Genomic DNA, 16,346 nt, shown 5'->3' on the forward strand with positions numbered 1-16,346 from the left:
ACGAATTATGATTGACTGTCAATACATGCATGAAACATCGATGTTGCTTGAAACTTCACTGAAAGCAAAAGAATGACTCTTTAAGCACTTTATGATGAGTCGTTATAATTACAGAGTAACTAAATATTTGAATATTGTAAACTCAGTCATGCTACATTTCTTCATAGAAAGGATTAAATGCTCTACTCAAATTACATGCACAAGTTATTCATTGGCCTCAAGCATTTCAAGAAAGAAAAAATATATATTTCAAGGTTGCTACCGACATGCTCCACGTCAAACGTCACCAAGATATACATATACATATACATACATATATACATATACATATACAGATGATACATATCACTCAGAAGTAAAATGGAAGTAATTTACGTTATTAGAATGTTCAATTTACCATGCTTAACGTTTGTGCTCTATTCCTTGCTACCACTGCATAGAAATGGCAAAAATAGGCTGCATCTACAAATGTGGACGATGTGACTGAAGGGGATGTGAGCTATTTTTATCAACAGATAGTAAGCGGATTGCTATGAGGCCCAAACTTTGTCGCAAGTGAGATTCTCTCTCAGCAACTGAAAAGTCCCGACATACTCTCAGCCTGCGCACAACGCCTCAGTGTTGCGTTTCACTGCTTTAAAGAGTTTATTTTGGTTTGGATGAGGGACACATGCACCTCGGCGTCAGCCAACACTTTGCTTTTTTGAGCTCAAGCTTCTTGAAAGAAGTGGCGGCATGCTTCCTTTCCCGTTCATTCATCAATGCGACGGTCCTTTCTGTTCTCGTCCTTCTCCCACCGCACGTTCGTCCCACAGAACATTTGAAGGATTCTCTCGGTCAGTGTTGCCGTCAACGTCCGATTTTTCGGACTCCCTAGGGGCCGCGAAAACGCCCGAAAGATCGCGCAGCTCGAAAAAATGAATGCGCGTCTTTTACTGCCCTTAAGGGCTCAAAACGCCACAGGCACATCCAAAAAGACTTGCCAGTACACTTATTAGGCAAATCGGCGCTCGTACTGTGACGTGAAATGGCGGGTAAACGCGTGTATAATTAAGGAATGCATACTGTACCCCGTGACAATTGCCCCTTCCCACGCTTGTTATGCTTCACCGCAATACTTTTGCGTGTGCTTCAGCGCGTAACACTGCTACATCGAGGCGAAGCTGACTTTCGGGACCCGGCATTATGCAACGCGCCTTGCTTTCCGACCTTCGAAGCCAATCGCGACGACCAAAACGGCGGAGTCGGTGCTATTGGTGGCAGCGGCGAATTCTTTCAACGAAAAACACGGTGCCGAAGGGCAAGAAGCTTAATAGCGAACGGCGAAGCACCGGCCTAGCGTTTGCCGCGGTAGTGGCTACGGCTGCCAGCGGATCTGCGTGCGAGAGCACCGGCTCAATGCGGCGAAGTAATCAAAACGACGGCAGTGGTGGCTTTGATTAATGCCGTTTCGGTCCTGCGGTCACGGCAGAAAGTCTGGAAAGTCGGACGGCTAAGCGTTCTTGCGTCCGAAATTTCAGACGCTCTTATACATTGACTCTATGGGGTACGTGGTGGTCCCGCGAAGCCGTCCGAATTATGGGGCGTCCGGAAAGCCGGTCGTGGATTGTACAATGGAAACTCCTCCAGCCGATGACACGGCGTCAAAATACGATTCGTTACGATCCCTCTGTTACTCGAGCCAGCACTACTTTGACTTTCGTTCGCTTTCAAGAAAATTAGAGCTAATTTTCCCTGATAGAAGCACAAATTCCCTGAGTTCTCCCCGAGTATTTCCAGACTATTCAACATGCCTGAGAATTCACGGTTTTTCCGGTTGGTAGACACCCTGACTATTCAGTGTCACATCTTCCAAGGCTTTGTATGGCATTTCTCTGACAGTAAAGAATTTAATCGGGAACAATTACATTCAACCGAACCATTGGCTGACCATACATTGACAGAGCTGGCAGCCACCTTATAATATCACCAGCGCTATCATCAGCGTTAATGTTCTTCAGACAGCAGTAATTTGTGGTCAGCACATAATACAAGCATGCGTATTGCATCCTTAAAAGGTGGGATCGACACAAAGTGATTCGCTCTTACAAGCAAGAAGCCATTAAAGCAACCGTCAGTGAGTGCACCGATCACAGCTCATATCATTGAAATGTCTTTTACTGAGATAATAATTATATGGAACCACTAGGCGAATTTTTGAAGCTACAAAAAATCCACAGTTTTCTCAGAAAGAAAGTTTCGCAGACCAACTCCCTGTGATGCCTATATGGCTCTGAGAGCAGGAGAATAAAATGAACAGTGAGGTACAGCGACCACCGGATTTCACGACAACTGCACCCTACAAGTGCCAATGCAAAGAGACAGTAAATAAGCGATCCGTACCTGATAGCCCGAGAAGCCTCGACAATAAGGCGCAAGTTCCATGCAACATTCATTTTGTCTACTACTGGCGACGGACATGCTCAAATGAAACTCGAACTTTAGTGGTCCGACAGACAGCAGTGTATTGTGCCTAAGAATCAGGGAGCACTTGCCAACTCAACAACGTTCGAGCAGAAAGAAAGGTTGCAAATGACGAATGTGTCTTTCTAAGAACCAACAAATGAAGAAGCATACAACTGCTACAACACCTGCCTACTGCGAGAATGACCTTGCACAAACCACAAGTTTGAAAAACAAGTTTAAACAATAAAAAATATCCACATAGCAGGCACCGTAGTCATAAAAAATAGATACAAGCAGAAATCGCACAGAAGAGCAGGAAGATGCACACCTGCCGATTTGGGAGCAACTTGTATGCAAAATTTTTCTCTAAAACTTGCGCATTTCACTGTCGCCAACTTTCTGCCTCTGTAGTCAGCCGAAACAACCATGCCTACTCTACATACTACAAGAGCTAAGGCTATTATTTTGACAGCACAGCCCACTTTAATTACCCTGAGCACCTAAACCAGGCGTTACAGACTAGAGCACACAAAGTACAAATGTCCATGCAAATTATGTCAAAGCCTCTCTCTACATCAAGCAGAATTCTGAAAGCACTGCAAACACTCATAATCTGCAAACACCAAAAGCTACCTCCATAAAGTTTTCTGTCCATCTGTCTGGTGGTATGCCTGTATGCCCATCATAAGCAAGAATGGGTCAAGGTCAATGACACCAAACATGGCTGTTTCAGTTGGCCAGACATGGCTGCCAAGCCCAGACCACAAGACATCAAGCTTACCAAAATTTGAGTATCCTCAGTTACTGTAAATTGTGCCTCCTGTGTGAAGAGGGAGAACTACATTCTGCATAAAGTTTGATTTTTTTTTCTCGGAAGTTTGCCCTATGGCAAAAACAATTAACTATACAAAGGCAGGTCGGTTTCGGCAATGTACATCTGTAGGGCTCGATGCCACTGGGATCGTGAATTCAGGAATCACAGTTCGGTGGCCTCATGGGATGAAGGCTCACTGTTTGCAGGTACCAAACGATGCGATGGAAAATACAGAAAATACAGCAGAGCTCACACAAGTCCCATCAAGGACAGGGAGTGTGCCCGCTAGTAGCAAAGTAGAAGCTTGGCAAAGAGAGCGAAAGTGCATCTACACAATAAATAAAAGCATTAATTAGTTTTTGAATTAGGCTGAAGTTGCTTGATGCTTGAGGTCAGAAGCAAATGCAAGAGCTCCATGATGAGCACACAATCAAGAGAAAATGGATCAATTGCCATATTTACTCAACTGTAATGCACCTACAGTTGTAGCACATATCAGGTATTTCAGGGCCAGGAACGTAAAATGCAATAACATCAATTATTCCCTCAGCGGAGTTTCATGGCAAAAGAGAAATAGCAATTTGTTCTCACTCAGAAAAAGAAATTTTAAATTTGAGGTTTGCTGAAGAAGCAATTTGGGCACCAGCTATAGGAAGTGTACAATGATGACAAACTTCCGGCATCCGCAGTACAGCAAAGCATGAGCCTCAGGGCTGGGAGGCAAGATATGAGATAGCGGGTGGGACTTGAACATCACGTACCCTCCGAAGTCCCAAGATCCAAAGGCAGCTCAAAGACATTTCCGTCGTCTTCATAGTTTTTCATGTAGGTTGTTATTACCAACTGATGCACTACAAACATGCAAAACTCATCTTTTATTTCAATTCCACGGTTAGTTGACGAAAGCAGCATCTGCATGTATGTTGACAAAGTAACTGTATCCCCATGTTTGTTACAATAGCAGTTGATTTTCTTTGCCTAAACACTGAGATCAGTAGTTAACATCATGTGGTGGGCTGCCATGTTGGTGGTGCACCCTATATTTTCACATCATCTTGTGGTATCCCCTGATATCTTGTTTTCCCGCATAGCCCCCGTCTCCGTGCGGCTTCGCCGCGCACGCGGCGGTCGGAGTGGTACAAGCGCGATGCGAGAGATGGCGCGAGTGTCGCGCCGCTGCGGGGTTACTTGGGTGCGGGGGAGACAAGGCGCTTCCTCTTTCCCGGCGGGTCGGCGAACCGCGTGGACGTCCCGCGCGCGCGCGGCGACCCGTGCTTCTGCGAGACCGCCTCGCGTGGCCGCCTTCGAACGCGCCACCGTTGGCGTGACAGTACACGCGAACGACCAGGCGTTGGGATCCAGCATGGGGCTAACATATTCGCTCGTTTTCCGGTCGCGGTGAGTCGGACTTCTAGATTTGTCGCGCGCCCATCGGCATGTTTTGTGGATAGCAACTCGGCTAGCAGGCATTGATCTATGAAAGGCGCAATAAATGCCCTTGTGATTGTTTGCACTACTGTGTTGTCGTTCCTTTGTCCCAAGAGTACGGAGGAGAATCCCACATATTCAAAATCTTTACAGCGGTTTTGTCATTTGTGACAAGCTAACAGTTGAAAATTTCATTTCACCACACTTCTTGCATCTCCAGAATCATAAAAAAGTATGCACCAGCAGAAGAGATTAAGAACTTTCAATTGCTCAGTGACCTTTGTCAAGTTTGCAGAATGCAGACTTCATGTGATAGCTCCCTACAGGAAAGCGGGATATTGGAACACCAACTACTTCATGTCTAGCATACTTAGAAAGCACTTAACCAGCCAACCAAAGAATATGCCTGGCATAAACTTTGTGAAAAACAATGAAGGAAGTAAACCCACTACACGATGACATACTGAGACTGAGAGCAAAAACCCAGCTATCTACCTTCAACACCATTTTACTAGAACATTTTACATGTATTTCAAGTTTGAAGCGCAAGTCCCATTGGAAGTTTTTCGAAATGTGAGAAATTTTTACAATCATTATTTCATCAGTACTTTCTTTTTTTTACATGCTTTCTTGGCGTGCACATGGCACGAATGATCAAAATGGCCAAAAACATACGCTTGACCTCAGTGATGAGAAGCAGAGCACTGTACCGTGTGAAAAAGAAGAAAGCACACATGCGTGAATGTGCAGAAGTGGCACTTGTACTTACGCGCAAAAAAACACATCTTCAAAGTAAGGCCAGTGCTGTGCAAGAAAGCAGGCATTAAGTTGAAGGCAAACTATACCCATCCAATATGTAACTATGAAAGTCGACTGCTTGAGATAAAGTCGAGGTTGTTTAGAACCAACGAATAGCTTTTATCGCCTTGATGAAAAAAATTAAGTTATCATGTGAGTTGCTTCCCTTTAGAACACCAGCATGAGTTGGAAGCTGTGCAAAATGCTCCCGCTTTAGCATTAGCACAACAATAAGAGGTGTTCAGGATTTTTGCCACAAAATAAAAGTGAACAGGAAACAACCTAATTAACAAAATTTGAAGTATTTAGAGAAGTTCTCATTAAACAATGCACAGCTATCTAGCTTCGCAACGTCATTTTCCCTCTGAAAGGAGACCTTAATACGCCAAGGCTACAAACAATACATTCCGATGGATTGGTAGAAACAGTCTTTCCCCAAATTCTGTTGCATTTGCTCTCGTAAAAAAAGGAAAGAAAAATGCTTGAAATAATGCCAATATATACATAGGCTTCTATCACAGAAGCCAGATGCTGAAGGGGAGGCCCAAATAAAAGAGATGTTCAGGAATAGACATGGCATTGGGATGACCTTGACACAGGGCTGCCTGGGCACAAAGCCCAGCTTCAAAGGAAGCTCTGTAGTACTCTCACCTAGCTGCTATTTCTAGCTCCTGACAACGTGAAGTGGCTGCGACGCTTTGGGGCACTGTCTTGTTCACTCAACAGCGTACTGCCGGCAATACAAAGCTACTCATCATGACCGATTGGAAACAACATCAACATGAGCTGTGCGATGCGAAGCTAATAGGCTGTACAGCTCACAAAGAAAAAGCAGGTCCCACGCCCTGCGGGAATTGACGTCATGCGAAGCGGTGTGCAGGGAGCCTACCAAGTTAACGAAACGACCATGAGAGCACCAAGCCATAGGTGGCTTTTTCATGACCTACATGACACAACAGTCACGTAATGACCAATCATTTATGTTCGTCATACACTCTTGCCATACTATGCCAATCATGGTACATACCAAGTTTACGAAACGACCATCTATATCAAAGGTTAGAAATGCAGTATTGACCTATATGTATGTCATGTATATGTCTCCGCTAGCATTAATATGCCACGAAGTGAGTGCAGCAGAATTTAGCTCCCTTTTCAGGAGCGCCAAAGACTAACTCTACAGGTAAAATGTGGAGCAGGTCCTTTTTTGAGCTGGGAAAGTCAAGTAACTTGAGTTCATTTTAATTGTGCTGCATTTGTAACTTCACAATGTGAGGGTAAATCCACAACATCCGGTGTCATCGTCCATTATGTAAGCAAAAACAAAAGTCTTCTACGTATTGCTGATAAATTCACTGCTGATTCCTCACCTGCATGGACATTCGACAAACGTGGAATGTGTCAGCAGGTAATTTATGCCACATTGGCCTACATTGTGGTGTTTCAAAATGCCTATATTACTTAAAATTCATTCAAAAGTTTAATCAACAATTTTAACAACCTGTCAAATTGGCAACACTGCTGTTCACCCTCTTTTAGGGCACATCAGACAGGAAACGTTAGAAAAAGGTTCAAAGCCTCCCGTAACAGGCAAACGCCTCCCACTTTACACGCAAAACTCATATGACTTCACTTCAAATTAGTTTTGACACTAATAATGTTAATTCTTGTACAACCAAGGCTGGTTGAAGTGAGCATGGCCATAAAATAATTCATCTCCATCAACTATGCAGCGAACTACAAAATGGTGCAATGCTCATAATGTGAAAGGTGCGTTAATTCAAACACTTAGGAAAAAAAAATGTGATAGGGCATAAGTTTTAGCTCTTTTAACTAATGAAACTCACATGGGTGCATTATAACAGTTCCATTGCAGACTGTGCAGAACAAGACATTTTTGTAAGAGCAATGCCTGTAACACAGCTAAGCTAAAGGCCCGTTACCAAATCTTGCTGTATTATTTCCTCACTGGTACCACAACCTCAGTGGACAAGATGTAGGTAGATGTACGGCCGCTTACAGGTGCAACAACGGAATTAATCGTGCCTTCAACGCACTGGCCAGTGCGGCGTCGGAAAGCAAATCCCAAGATCACCTTCGGCGCGGACCGGGGGCGTCAGCGTCCGTCGCGGTTCCCATGACAGCGTTACCGGGGGCGGGGCGTCAGTTTCGGGCGCGGGGGGGTTGGGCGGGGCTTATCTCGACGACTGGCGACCGCTCCCACTACCACAAGCACCGCCCGCGCCGGCGCACGCCGGCGACCGCAGCAACCCTGGTGGCGGTTAGTGGCGGTGTGTCAGGGCACGACCGACGCGCGCCGATGTTGGTCGCGAAATTTTGTCGCTTGCCGGCGGTGGGTGAGTGGGTGGGTGGGGGGCGACGAGCTACGGATCCAGGCCTGCTCGGCGACGGCGGGCGCCGCACAATTTTCTCGCGATCATTTCGGCACCAGAGGCCAGTCACAGCCGCAGGCCTGACGGACCGGCGCGCGCCGATCGACGTCGTCGTCTTCCTCTCTATCTGTGGACGGGTCCTTCGGCGAACGCTTCCAAAGTTTTTGTGAAAGGTTGCTTGCGGCGGACGGAACTATTCCAGTCCTCGCAAAACGCTATCTTCGTTCGTTCGAAGGCGGGGGTTGGTGAATTACCAGACAAAAAATGGACTCCAATGGTCTCTCATTTCTTTGAACTTGGCGCCCAAAAGTTCATCGCGCTCCTGGTACAGTGTACCAAGAATACTCTAGTTCACTGTACTGCGAAGTTCTCAAAACTTCGGTTGACTCGTGACGTCACGGCATTCTGGCGCGGGTACTCAGGGGCGCGTGGTGTCGGCAGTGGCCTTGTGTTGTTTATGCTTCTACTGAGGACTCGACCAATCCGCCTAGCCTACGTGGGTGTTCAACTTGTAGGCCAGACTGACGACAGGGCCTGAGAAGCCGGAGTATGGCGTCGAGCTAAAGTAGTTCCCCCCCTCTCTCTCTCTGCCAAACGCCATCACCCAACGCTCTGAGGCGGCCTTTGGTACCTCTCCGCCCAATCGGAATTAATTTTATTCGAGCACTGGACGACGATGTACGCGACCCGATCTCCGCTCCAAACATGCAAGGCAACGTCCAACGACCTTCCAAGTGACTATTTGCGCGCGAGTTATTGAAACAAAGTCTGCGGAAGCGCTTCACGCATGCGTAGGAAATAATAAATGATAACCTCCGTCGTAAATGCGCAGACTTGTGAAAGTTTCTTTTATTTCTGTTGCCGTTATTGGGATGTATTTATAACTCTATCAACACGATGTTCCTACCCATGCCATTGATTCGTATACCGTATTTACGATTTGATTTGAGGCACGCCGTATAGTGGGGGACTCCAGAAATTTGGACCGCCTCGTGTTCTTTAACGTGCACCTAAATCTAAGTACACGGGTGTTTTCGCATTTCGCGGCCCCCATCGAAATGCGGCCGCCGTAGCCGGGATTCGATCCCGCGACCTCGTGCTTAGCAAGACCGTATTTATAGTTAAACTCAATAAATGGTCTTGTAACAGCCCGTTTAATATTCATTTCTTCAAATCTTCATCTTTATATGCAGTTAAACTTGAGCTGAAGCATTCCTGAATGCATAACTAAGCTTATATACGTCGAAGTTGTTGAGCTTAACAGTCACTCATTTCGTTTTTCTACCTAGCACCTATTGAACGTTCTCTTCGAATATTTTCCACGCCTAATCATCCGCCCCCCCCCCCCCCCCCAACTCCGCATCAACAATCCGCGACAAAAGTGCCAGTGTTATGCGAGTAAATACGGTACCACACGATTTGCATACTGCGCGTCTGCGCCTCGGCGAGTTGTCGGTAAGCCTTTTCTGCTTTGCTCTCTACTCGTTCGAGCGAGCGCACCGCCTTTTCTTTTTTTTTTTTCGGCTCCGTTCTCCACGTGCTGGGTCAGCACGTGCGTGCACGGAAAACGCGTTTATTTATTTATTTTAATTGTCTATGGTCTCTACATCCTCTGCCAGCTAGCGTCGCATACGGTTTTGATGGGAGTTCTGCTCGCCGGATATATTATATATATGGACAAATTTTATGTATGAGCGCTCTAGCAGAGAACTTGGTCACTGCAGGCGCACCCGCCGCGCAGACAGGCAACTTAGGCACTGTGCAGCTGGGCACGTGCCAGTGGCCGCGTTCCCCATTCTTGGCCAATCGATCCCCAACAGCACTGTGACACAAAGGGGGGCACAGAAGCCCGAAATGTGTGCCGTGCACTTCCCCATGGACCAATTCTTCCCCATTCTTGGCCAATCGATCCCCAACAGCACTGTGACACAAAGGGGGGCACAGATGCCCGGATGTGTGCCGTGCACTTCCCCATGGCCCGTGGGGATGTCTTGCACGTGCTCTTGGGACAAAAGAACGACAACACAGTAGCGCGAACGATCAAAATGGCATTCACTGCACCTCCCATGCGCTAATGCACGATGGCCACAAATCGCTACTATATACCCACGGAACATGCCGATGGGCACACGAGGGGGGAGGGGGGGGGAAGAGACACGTGAGTGTCTAGCACCTCCACAGTGCATACACCTCTGATCGGTAGACTCGGCAGGCTTCACACAACACCTTTGTCCTCGTGACGCAGACAACTACGAGCTACCACCGGCGTGGAGGCTGTGGCTGGTGCCATCCGCTATATACTGCTGCTACCTCGCTAACTCAAACAAGCAATCGGCGTCATTAGAGTTTCAGATTACGGGTACACAAGCGGCTTGCGTACGCAAGAACTAGGGGCCACGATATACTGTCTGCTGTCGTGATCTAACTTTGGGAATTGTGGCTCGGAGCGATGCAGCCACTTGGTTTGTCTGCTATGCCCATTAGACTCCGTGATTCACCGATGGCACGGGGATGTGCAGCAGGCTACACAGGAAAGCTATCGCTGTCTCCGACAACCACCTTCGATGGCTTTTGCCACAAATTTCCATTTATTTGTTTCTTTCGTTCATGATCATCCCCTCTGACCTTGCTCAATACGAGCTATAGGGTCAGTGGGGAGGCGATCAGCACGGGTATCCCCGCTTGGGTCACTTTCTGGAGAGCCTACCAAACTCCACTTCTTGTGCTTTTCATCTCAATTATAGAACAGCTTTGGAACCCGCGTTGGTTCTCTATAATGTCCACACCATCCTATGTGTAGTCAGGAAAGCGAGGATATAGAAAAATTTCCGGGGACGGGAGTGAAGTTTCAGCACGAGCACAGCCACTTTGGACCCCCACTCCCTTTCGCTTTCATTCGCAGAGATCGCTAATGTAGGAGGTATACAGGCTGTTTTATTTTCTGCACCAAATAATTCAGAGCGCTGCACTGACAACTTGTGATAAGCGCATTTGCACATCTGCCGTAAGACTCTAAGGTTTGGCAGCCAACAAAGTTTTAATTAGCGATTTTAGAGGCAATATTACATTTGCAAAATAGAAGCCCGACAGTCATATAGTTAATTTCCTTCCCCTTTTACTCTGGTAGCTTCAACACAAGTTAAGGAGGGAAGATGTTTTAAGGTCCGAAGTCGGCACCCCTCGATGATTCGAGTGCACGGTGGCAGCGCGAAGGAAGAGCCGTTGTCCGATAAAGTGACGAACCCCGAGGCGTCTGTCCGAGTCCAAGCCCAGAACTCCGCTCCCTCCACGCCACCAAACACGACTTCTTAAGCCCTCAGTTGCACAAAGGAGTCGCAGACCAGCCAATCACACATGCGAGTGCACATCATTGCAACGAATAGCACAACAACCTTCGTGTCGCACACGGCATTGGTGGAAACAGTGACACACTTTACAACACGCCAGGGGATAGGTTTGCTCAAAGACACGAGTCATCTCTCTCTCCCCTACGTTAGGCTCCGAGTGTCCGCCTTGATGTCCTCCCCTTTTCTCCTACAAGCGGCCGCTACGCAAGCTTTCCCCACCCCTCAACCCCCCGAGAATGTTTTCACGAAACCACGGCTCCATGACTGCATGTCTGCCACACAGTGGGCTGCCCTGCCAGTATTGAGAAAACTCGGTCCCCCGTGCAGCTGTGGGTCGGTTCGCTTGAAATCCAAACAAACACCATAACTGGGACCAGATGGCGGTCGCACCCAAACGCATCCATCGGTCGTAGTCGGCTAACTGGTCGTAAAGATGCCACCAATTTCACAAGGCATCCTCAGAAGGCGCGCGCGCGGATGCCAAACTCAAACCGGATGGGCAGTGTCGCGTCGCCCAATTTCCGTGACCGAGACGGTCGACGGGACATGTGGGAAGCGCATGGGAAATTAGCGGTGACCTCAAGCACCCTCTACCGTTTTGCCTTCGCGCCCGTCTCCCCGAATGCTCCCCTTCAGCTCGGACAGTCTTCCCTTTTGTTCCGGGCGACGGTGCAGCGACCTCTTCTACGGTGCAACCACTAATCCGATTTCTTTCAACAAGTGGGTGTCTTCTGCGTCCCCTCTCCGCGGAACCCCCCCTCCCTAGTCCTTCGCAGGCACATACCAAGGATTTGTCTGGCGGGGGGCGGGGGGGGGGGGGCAATCCAAGGTAACCTTTCTATGACAATGAGGGGGGGGGGAGGTGGTACCTTATTGGAATGCATCATGTAACCGCACCTCGGCCACCAAATAGCTGTCAAGTTTCAACATTGATTTGGCGGCGCTTTAGGAAGGTGTTTGAGGATTGATGGCGTGGGCGGGGAGGGAATGAGTAGGCTTCCGTAAAATCCACCCCTAAACAGAGGCAGCACAGTAAAGTTGCATCATGGAGAAGTTCGATGAAACCTGCAGCTTCAATCTAGGATCCAGCCGGTGGAGAAAGCAGTTGGAGAAAATAGGGGTGTTACACAAAGTTTTAGTCTTGGTTTGAGCAAGTAAACGACCCCTCTCAGCGTCTGACATTGATAAGGGTATGGGAAGTGTCAGGGTTTCTTTATGGACTGACCGGGAGGCATCATCAGCAAGGTCATTTCCGACGATGTCACAGTGTCCCGGAAGCCATTGGAAGATGATGTCATGCCGTTTATGAGGGCTTGATGGAGAACCTCTTTAGTCTCAAACACCAGTTGTTCATGGGTTGTTCAAGGCTGACTGCATATTCTAAAGGGCTGCCTTGGAGTAACAAAAAACGACTCACTTTCGAGGTTTGCTTTGTGCGATGTAATTAACAGTAGCACGTACAGCGTCAAGCTCTGCTGCCGTAGAGGTCGTTCTATGAGACACTTTGAACGTAATTGTGACTTGTAAGGCCGGCATGATAACAACGCCTGTGGAACTGGTGGCTGAGACCGATCCATCAGTGTAAATGTGCGTTCTTTGTTCAGTAAAGACAGTGTGAGCCACTGTTGATTGACGGGTCTTCGTAATTCCCGGAATCGTGAGGCGTACTTGTGGCTGTCGTAGGCACCAGAGAAGTAACAGTGACCTTGCTGCTGGTGTAAAGCCCGACGGAAAGTAGCCTTGATGTGATGCAACCAGTTCAGAAAATGTGGTTAGAGGTCTTTGTGCTCGCAAAGCAGCAGTATAGTGACTGGGTATACACGACACAGATGTCGAATGTGTGCTCTAAGATTGTCAATCGTTATATATTTTGGAACCAAGTAGTTTCTAGCAATCATGATCATTGCGTGAGTCGAGGCAAGTCGTGGAAGTCCAAGACATGTCCGCAGAGCCTGGCCTTGCAAACTTTCTATAGGGTACGAATGTTGGTTTTACATGTCTTCACCAAAACCGGCAAGCTGTACCGTAAAAAGCACAGAAACAGTGCTCTGTACCGTATATACCGAGGTAACCCAGGTTTTTCCGCACAGGAACCTCATTATATGTACAATCGAAATTAGTCTCCGCTTCAGGTAGATGCAGTGGGGGCTCCATGAAAGGTCCCTGTCAGTAATCACACCTAAGAAGCAGTGAAACTTCTGGTATTTGATACCCTGGCCATTGAGAGAAACAGAGGGTACGGTGCCACGGGTTTGCGCGTAAACATGATTAACGCGCATTTTTCGATGGACACACTCGGGCCTTGTTTGCGAAGGTACAAACAAGTTCGGGTGGCTACCCGCTGAATTCTTGCGCGCACTTGAAGACGAGTCCCCGCAGAAGACCAAAGATAAATATCAACCGGTGCACATTGATATTTCAGCAAGGCTGACCATAGCTAGGTTAAGTAGAATAGGGCTCCGTATGGATTCTTATATCTGGGAGACCTCTCTAACAGAGGACGTGGCCATTACTCAGCACTGTACAAAGCGTCACCAGTTCTTCTAACCTCACTAAGGCGAATGCTATCCCAAACAATGCCTGAGAGTTGCTCAAGGAAGCCTTGCTAAGGTAGCCTCTCTCGACAGAGTTCGGTTGTCAAATGTTGCCAGGGTCAGTTTCCATTGGCAAATTAAAAGTCATCATCATCATCATCATCATCAGCCTAGTTACGCCCACTGCAGGGCAAAGGCCTCTCCCATACTTCTCCAACTACCCCGGTCATGTACTAATTGTGGCCATGTTGTCCCTGCAAACGTCTTAATGTCAACCGCCCACCCAACTTTCTGCCGCCCCCTGCTACGCTTCCCTTCCCTTGGAATCCAGTTCGTAACCCTTAGTGACCATCGGTTATCTTCCCTCCTCATTACATGTACTGCCCATGCCCATTTCGTTTTCTTGATTTCAACTAAGATGTCAATAACTCGCGTTTGTTGCCTCACCCAATCTGCTCTTTTCTTATCCCTTAACGTTACACCCATCATTCTTCTTTCCATAGATCGTTGCGTCGTCCTCAATTTCAGCAGAACCCTTTTCGTAAGCCTCCAGGTTTCTGCCCCGTAGGTGAGCACTGGTAAGACACAGCTATTATACACTTTTCTCTTGAGGGATAATGGCAACCTGCAGTTCACGATTTGAGAATGCCTGCCAAACGCACCCCAACCCATTCTTATTCTTCTGGCTATTTCAGTCTCATGATCCGGATCCGTGGTCACTACCTGCCCGAAGTAGATGTATTCCCTTACCACTTCCAGTGCTTCGCTACCTATCGTAAACTGCTGTTCTCTTCCGAGACTGTTTTTTTTTTCCTCGAAAAATTAAAAGTGCCGCCATTCAAATCGCCCTTTCGGCGTTTCCCGCTTCACGTTAGCGAAACGAAAGCGCGGCTGTAATCAAGCGGCAACACAAGCTCTAATGAACACGCGCGCGCCACACTGACACAGGAGCAGACGTCCTCCAGCACGTGACCGCAATGCGAGAGGGGGGGCGGGGCACGGCAGCCCGTCTCGCGGCCTGTCGGGCGTGCTTTCCCTCGAGGCACGTCTAGCGCGACGAGTTATCTCGCCGACTCGAAAGCCGCGATCGACCTTGGCCGCAACAATCGCAACGTTTCGCGCAAATCGCCGCGCAGCTGTGTACAAAAGCGCGCGCGCGACCCAGCGTCACGGCGACGCACCGCGCTGGCGTTATCTCTCCCGACTAGGAGGTTTGGATGACGAGGGGGGAAGGCCCTGCACTCCCGCGCCCCACTCCACAGAATTCCCCACTCCACGCAACATGCTCGATAACGAAGGGTGACAATGCGCATCTCGTCGGCATGCAACACACACGCACGCACACACAAAAACACGACGGCTACGACAACATGCAAACACTTAAGCATTCATGTCGTCGCGCTAGTTATATAAACATTATCACGCGCGCGAGGTGGCGACCCAGACACGATCCGCTATCGGAAATGAAAGGATGCAGAAGAAAAGAAAAGGGGGGGGGGGAGAGCATAGATGCCAGCCACCGGTCTCTCTTACCACTCGTTTCTCGAAGTAAGTCGACATGATGCTTGCGAAGGTTGTCGCCCTCGGGGCAGTCTATAAACTTCGGTTGGACGGGCGGGGCACACAAAAAGGCGGCTTCGTGTATAGTGACCTCAACTTTAGCCGGCCGGCACTCGCCGTATGTTAGACGCACACTCAATAGGTCGAGATTCAGATGGAGTAGGTGCCGAAAGCAGGAGCCGATAAGGTCACAGAGGACGCCACCACGGCCGGTGGCATGATCGACGTGCAATTCTGCCCCCCACTTTAGGCCGCTAAAACGCGCGCGTCGGCGTAACACGTCACTTCCCTTTCGACGACACGCACGCACGGCGAATAATTGGACGCCCGCGACAGACGACGCGGCGTCGAATGAAAATCTCCGCGACGTCGACCTCGAAACCCGGCCGCACTCGGCAACGGGCGAACGGCGGGCTCATTACAACTGCGGCGGCGCTATATAGATGACACTGCAACGGGCGGGGCGGGATCCGGGTCCGTTAGCTGGCTCCGCCATACAGTCGCCGGACGACCGCCACCGTCGAAAGCGAAAACGCGACGTCACATGAGACGCTATACTGTCGCTTTCGCAAGGTCACGCGAGAGAACTTGGCACGGCACGCATGGATAATGCGATCCTCGTGCGACAGCCTTTCGCATCATATTTCTCCGTCGGCACGGGCTCCCGTCGCGGGCGGAACGCAAGAGGCGTCGGGGTGCTCTCGGATCTCTCGATCGGACGTCCAAACCGATCCACACAGCTACGTGTGTCGTATACGTAAGACGTCTCGTATTATCGTAATTGCACCTGCATCGTTTCTCGCGCACGAAGCTTTTCGTGAACCTGCACTTCCTGGTCGAGAAGAAGAAAAAAAAAAATACAGAAAAGGAAAACCGAGTACGATGGCACACGACGGCCTTCGAGCTACGGGAAAGTAGCAGACGAAAAAGACGAAACCGAAAGTGTTGTTTACGCGCCTCTGCGCGCGATGTTCTTCATACGTGAAAAGACAGCAAATCTGGCGGCCAAAGGGGAACATGTTTTACA

The 16,346-nt window shown here is 48.7% G+C and overlaps 1 protein-coding gene across 8 annotated transcripts in view; it reads right to left on the reverse strand.

The window, feature by feature from the left end:
• The window catches only part of UGP (UDP-glucose pyrophosphorylase), a 63,181-nt gene that overhangs the window by 29,514 nt on the left and 17,321 nt on the right, over positions 1 to 16,346 (reverse strand). The window contains exons 1-2 of one of the 8 annotated variants that reach the window (XM_065453618.1): positions 7,581 to 7,982; positions 5,457 to 5,491 (exon numbers count right to left, since the gene is read on the reverse strand). The exons of 3 other annotated variants lie outside the window; for them this stretch is intronic. Coding sequence is in view for 1 of the 5 variants with exons in the window: in XM_065453617.1 (XP_065309689.1) it covers positions 15,293 to 15,319 (27 nt within the window). In the remaining 4 variants the exon portion in view is untranslated. Of the gene's footprint in view, positions 1 to 5,456; positions 5,492 to 7,332; positions 7,474 to 7,505; positions 7,983 to 15,292; positions 15,733 to 16,346 lie in introns of those variants that run through there. 4 more of the 8 variants (XM_065453621.1, XM_065453619.1, XM_065453620.2 and 1 more) reach the window with 4 other exon arrangements.

The sequence above is a fragment of the Dermacentor albipictus genome, chromosome 7, assembly GCF_038994185.2.
Source record: "Dermacentor albipictus isolate Rhodes 1998 colony chromosome 7, USDA_Dalb.pri_finalv2, whole genome shotgun sequence".
NCBI classification, from domain to species: domain Eukaryota; kingdom Metazoa; phylum Arthropoda; class Arachnida; order Ixodida; family Ixodidae; genus Dermacentor; species Dermacentor albipictus.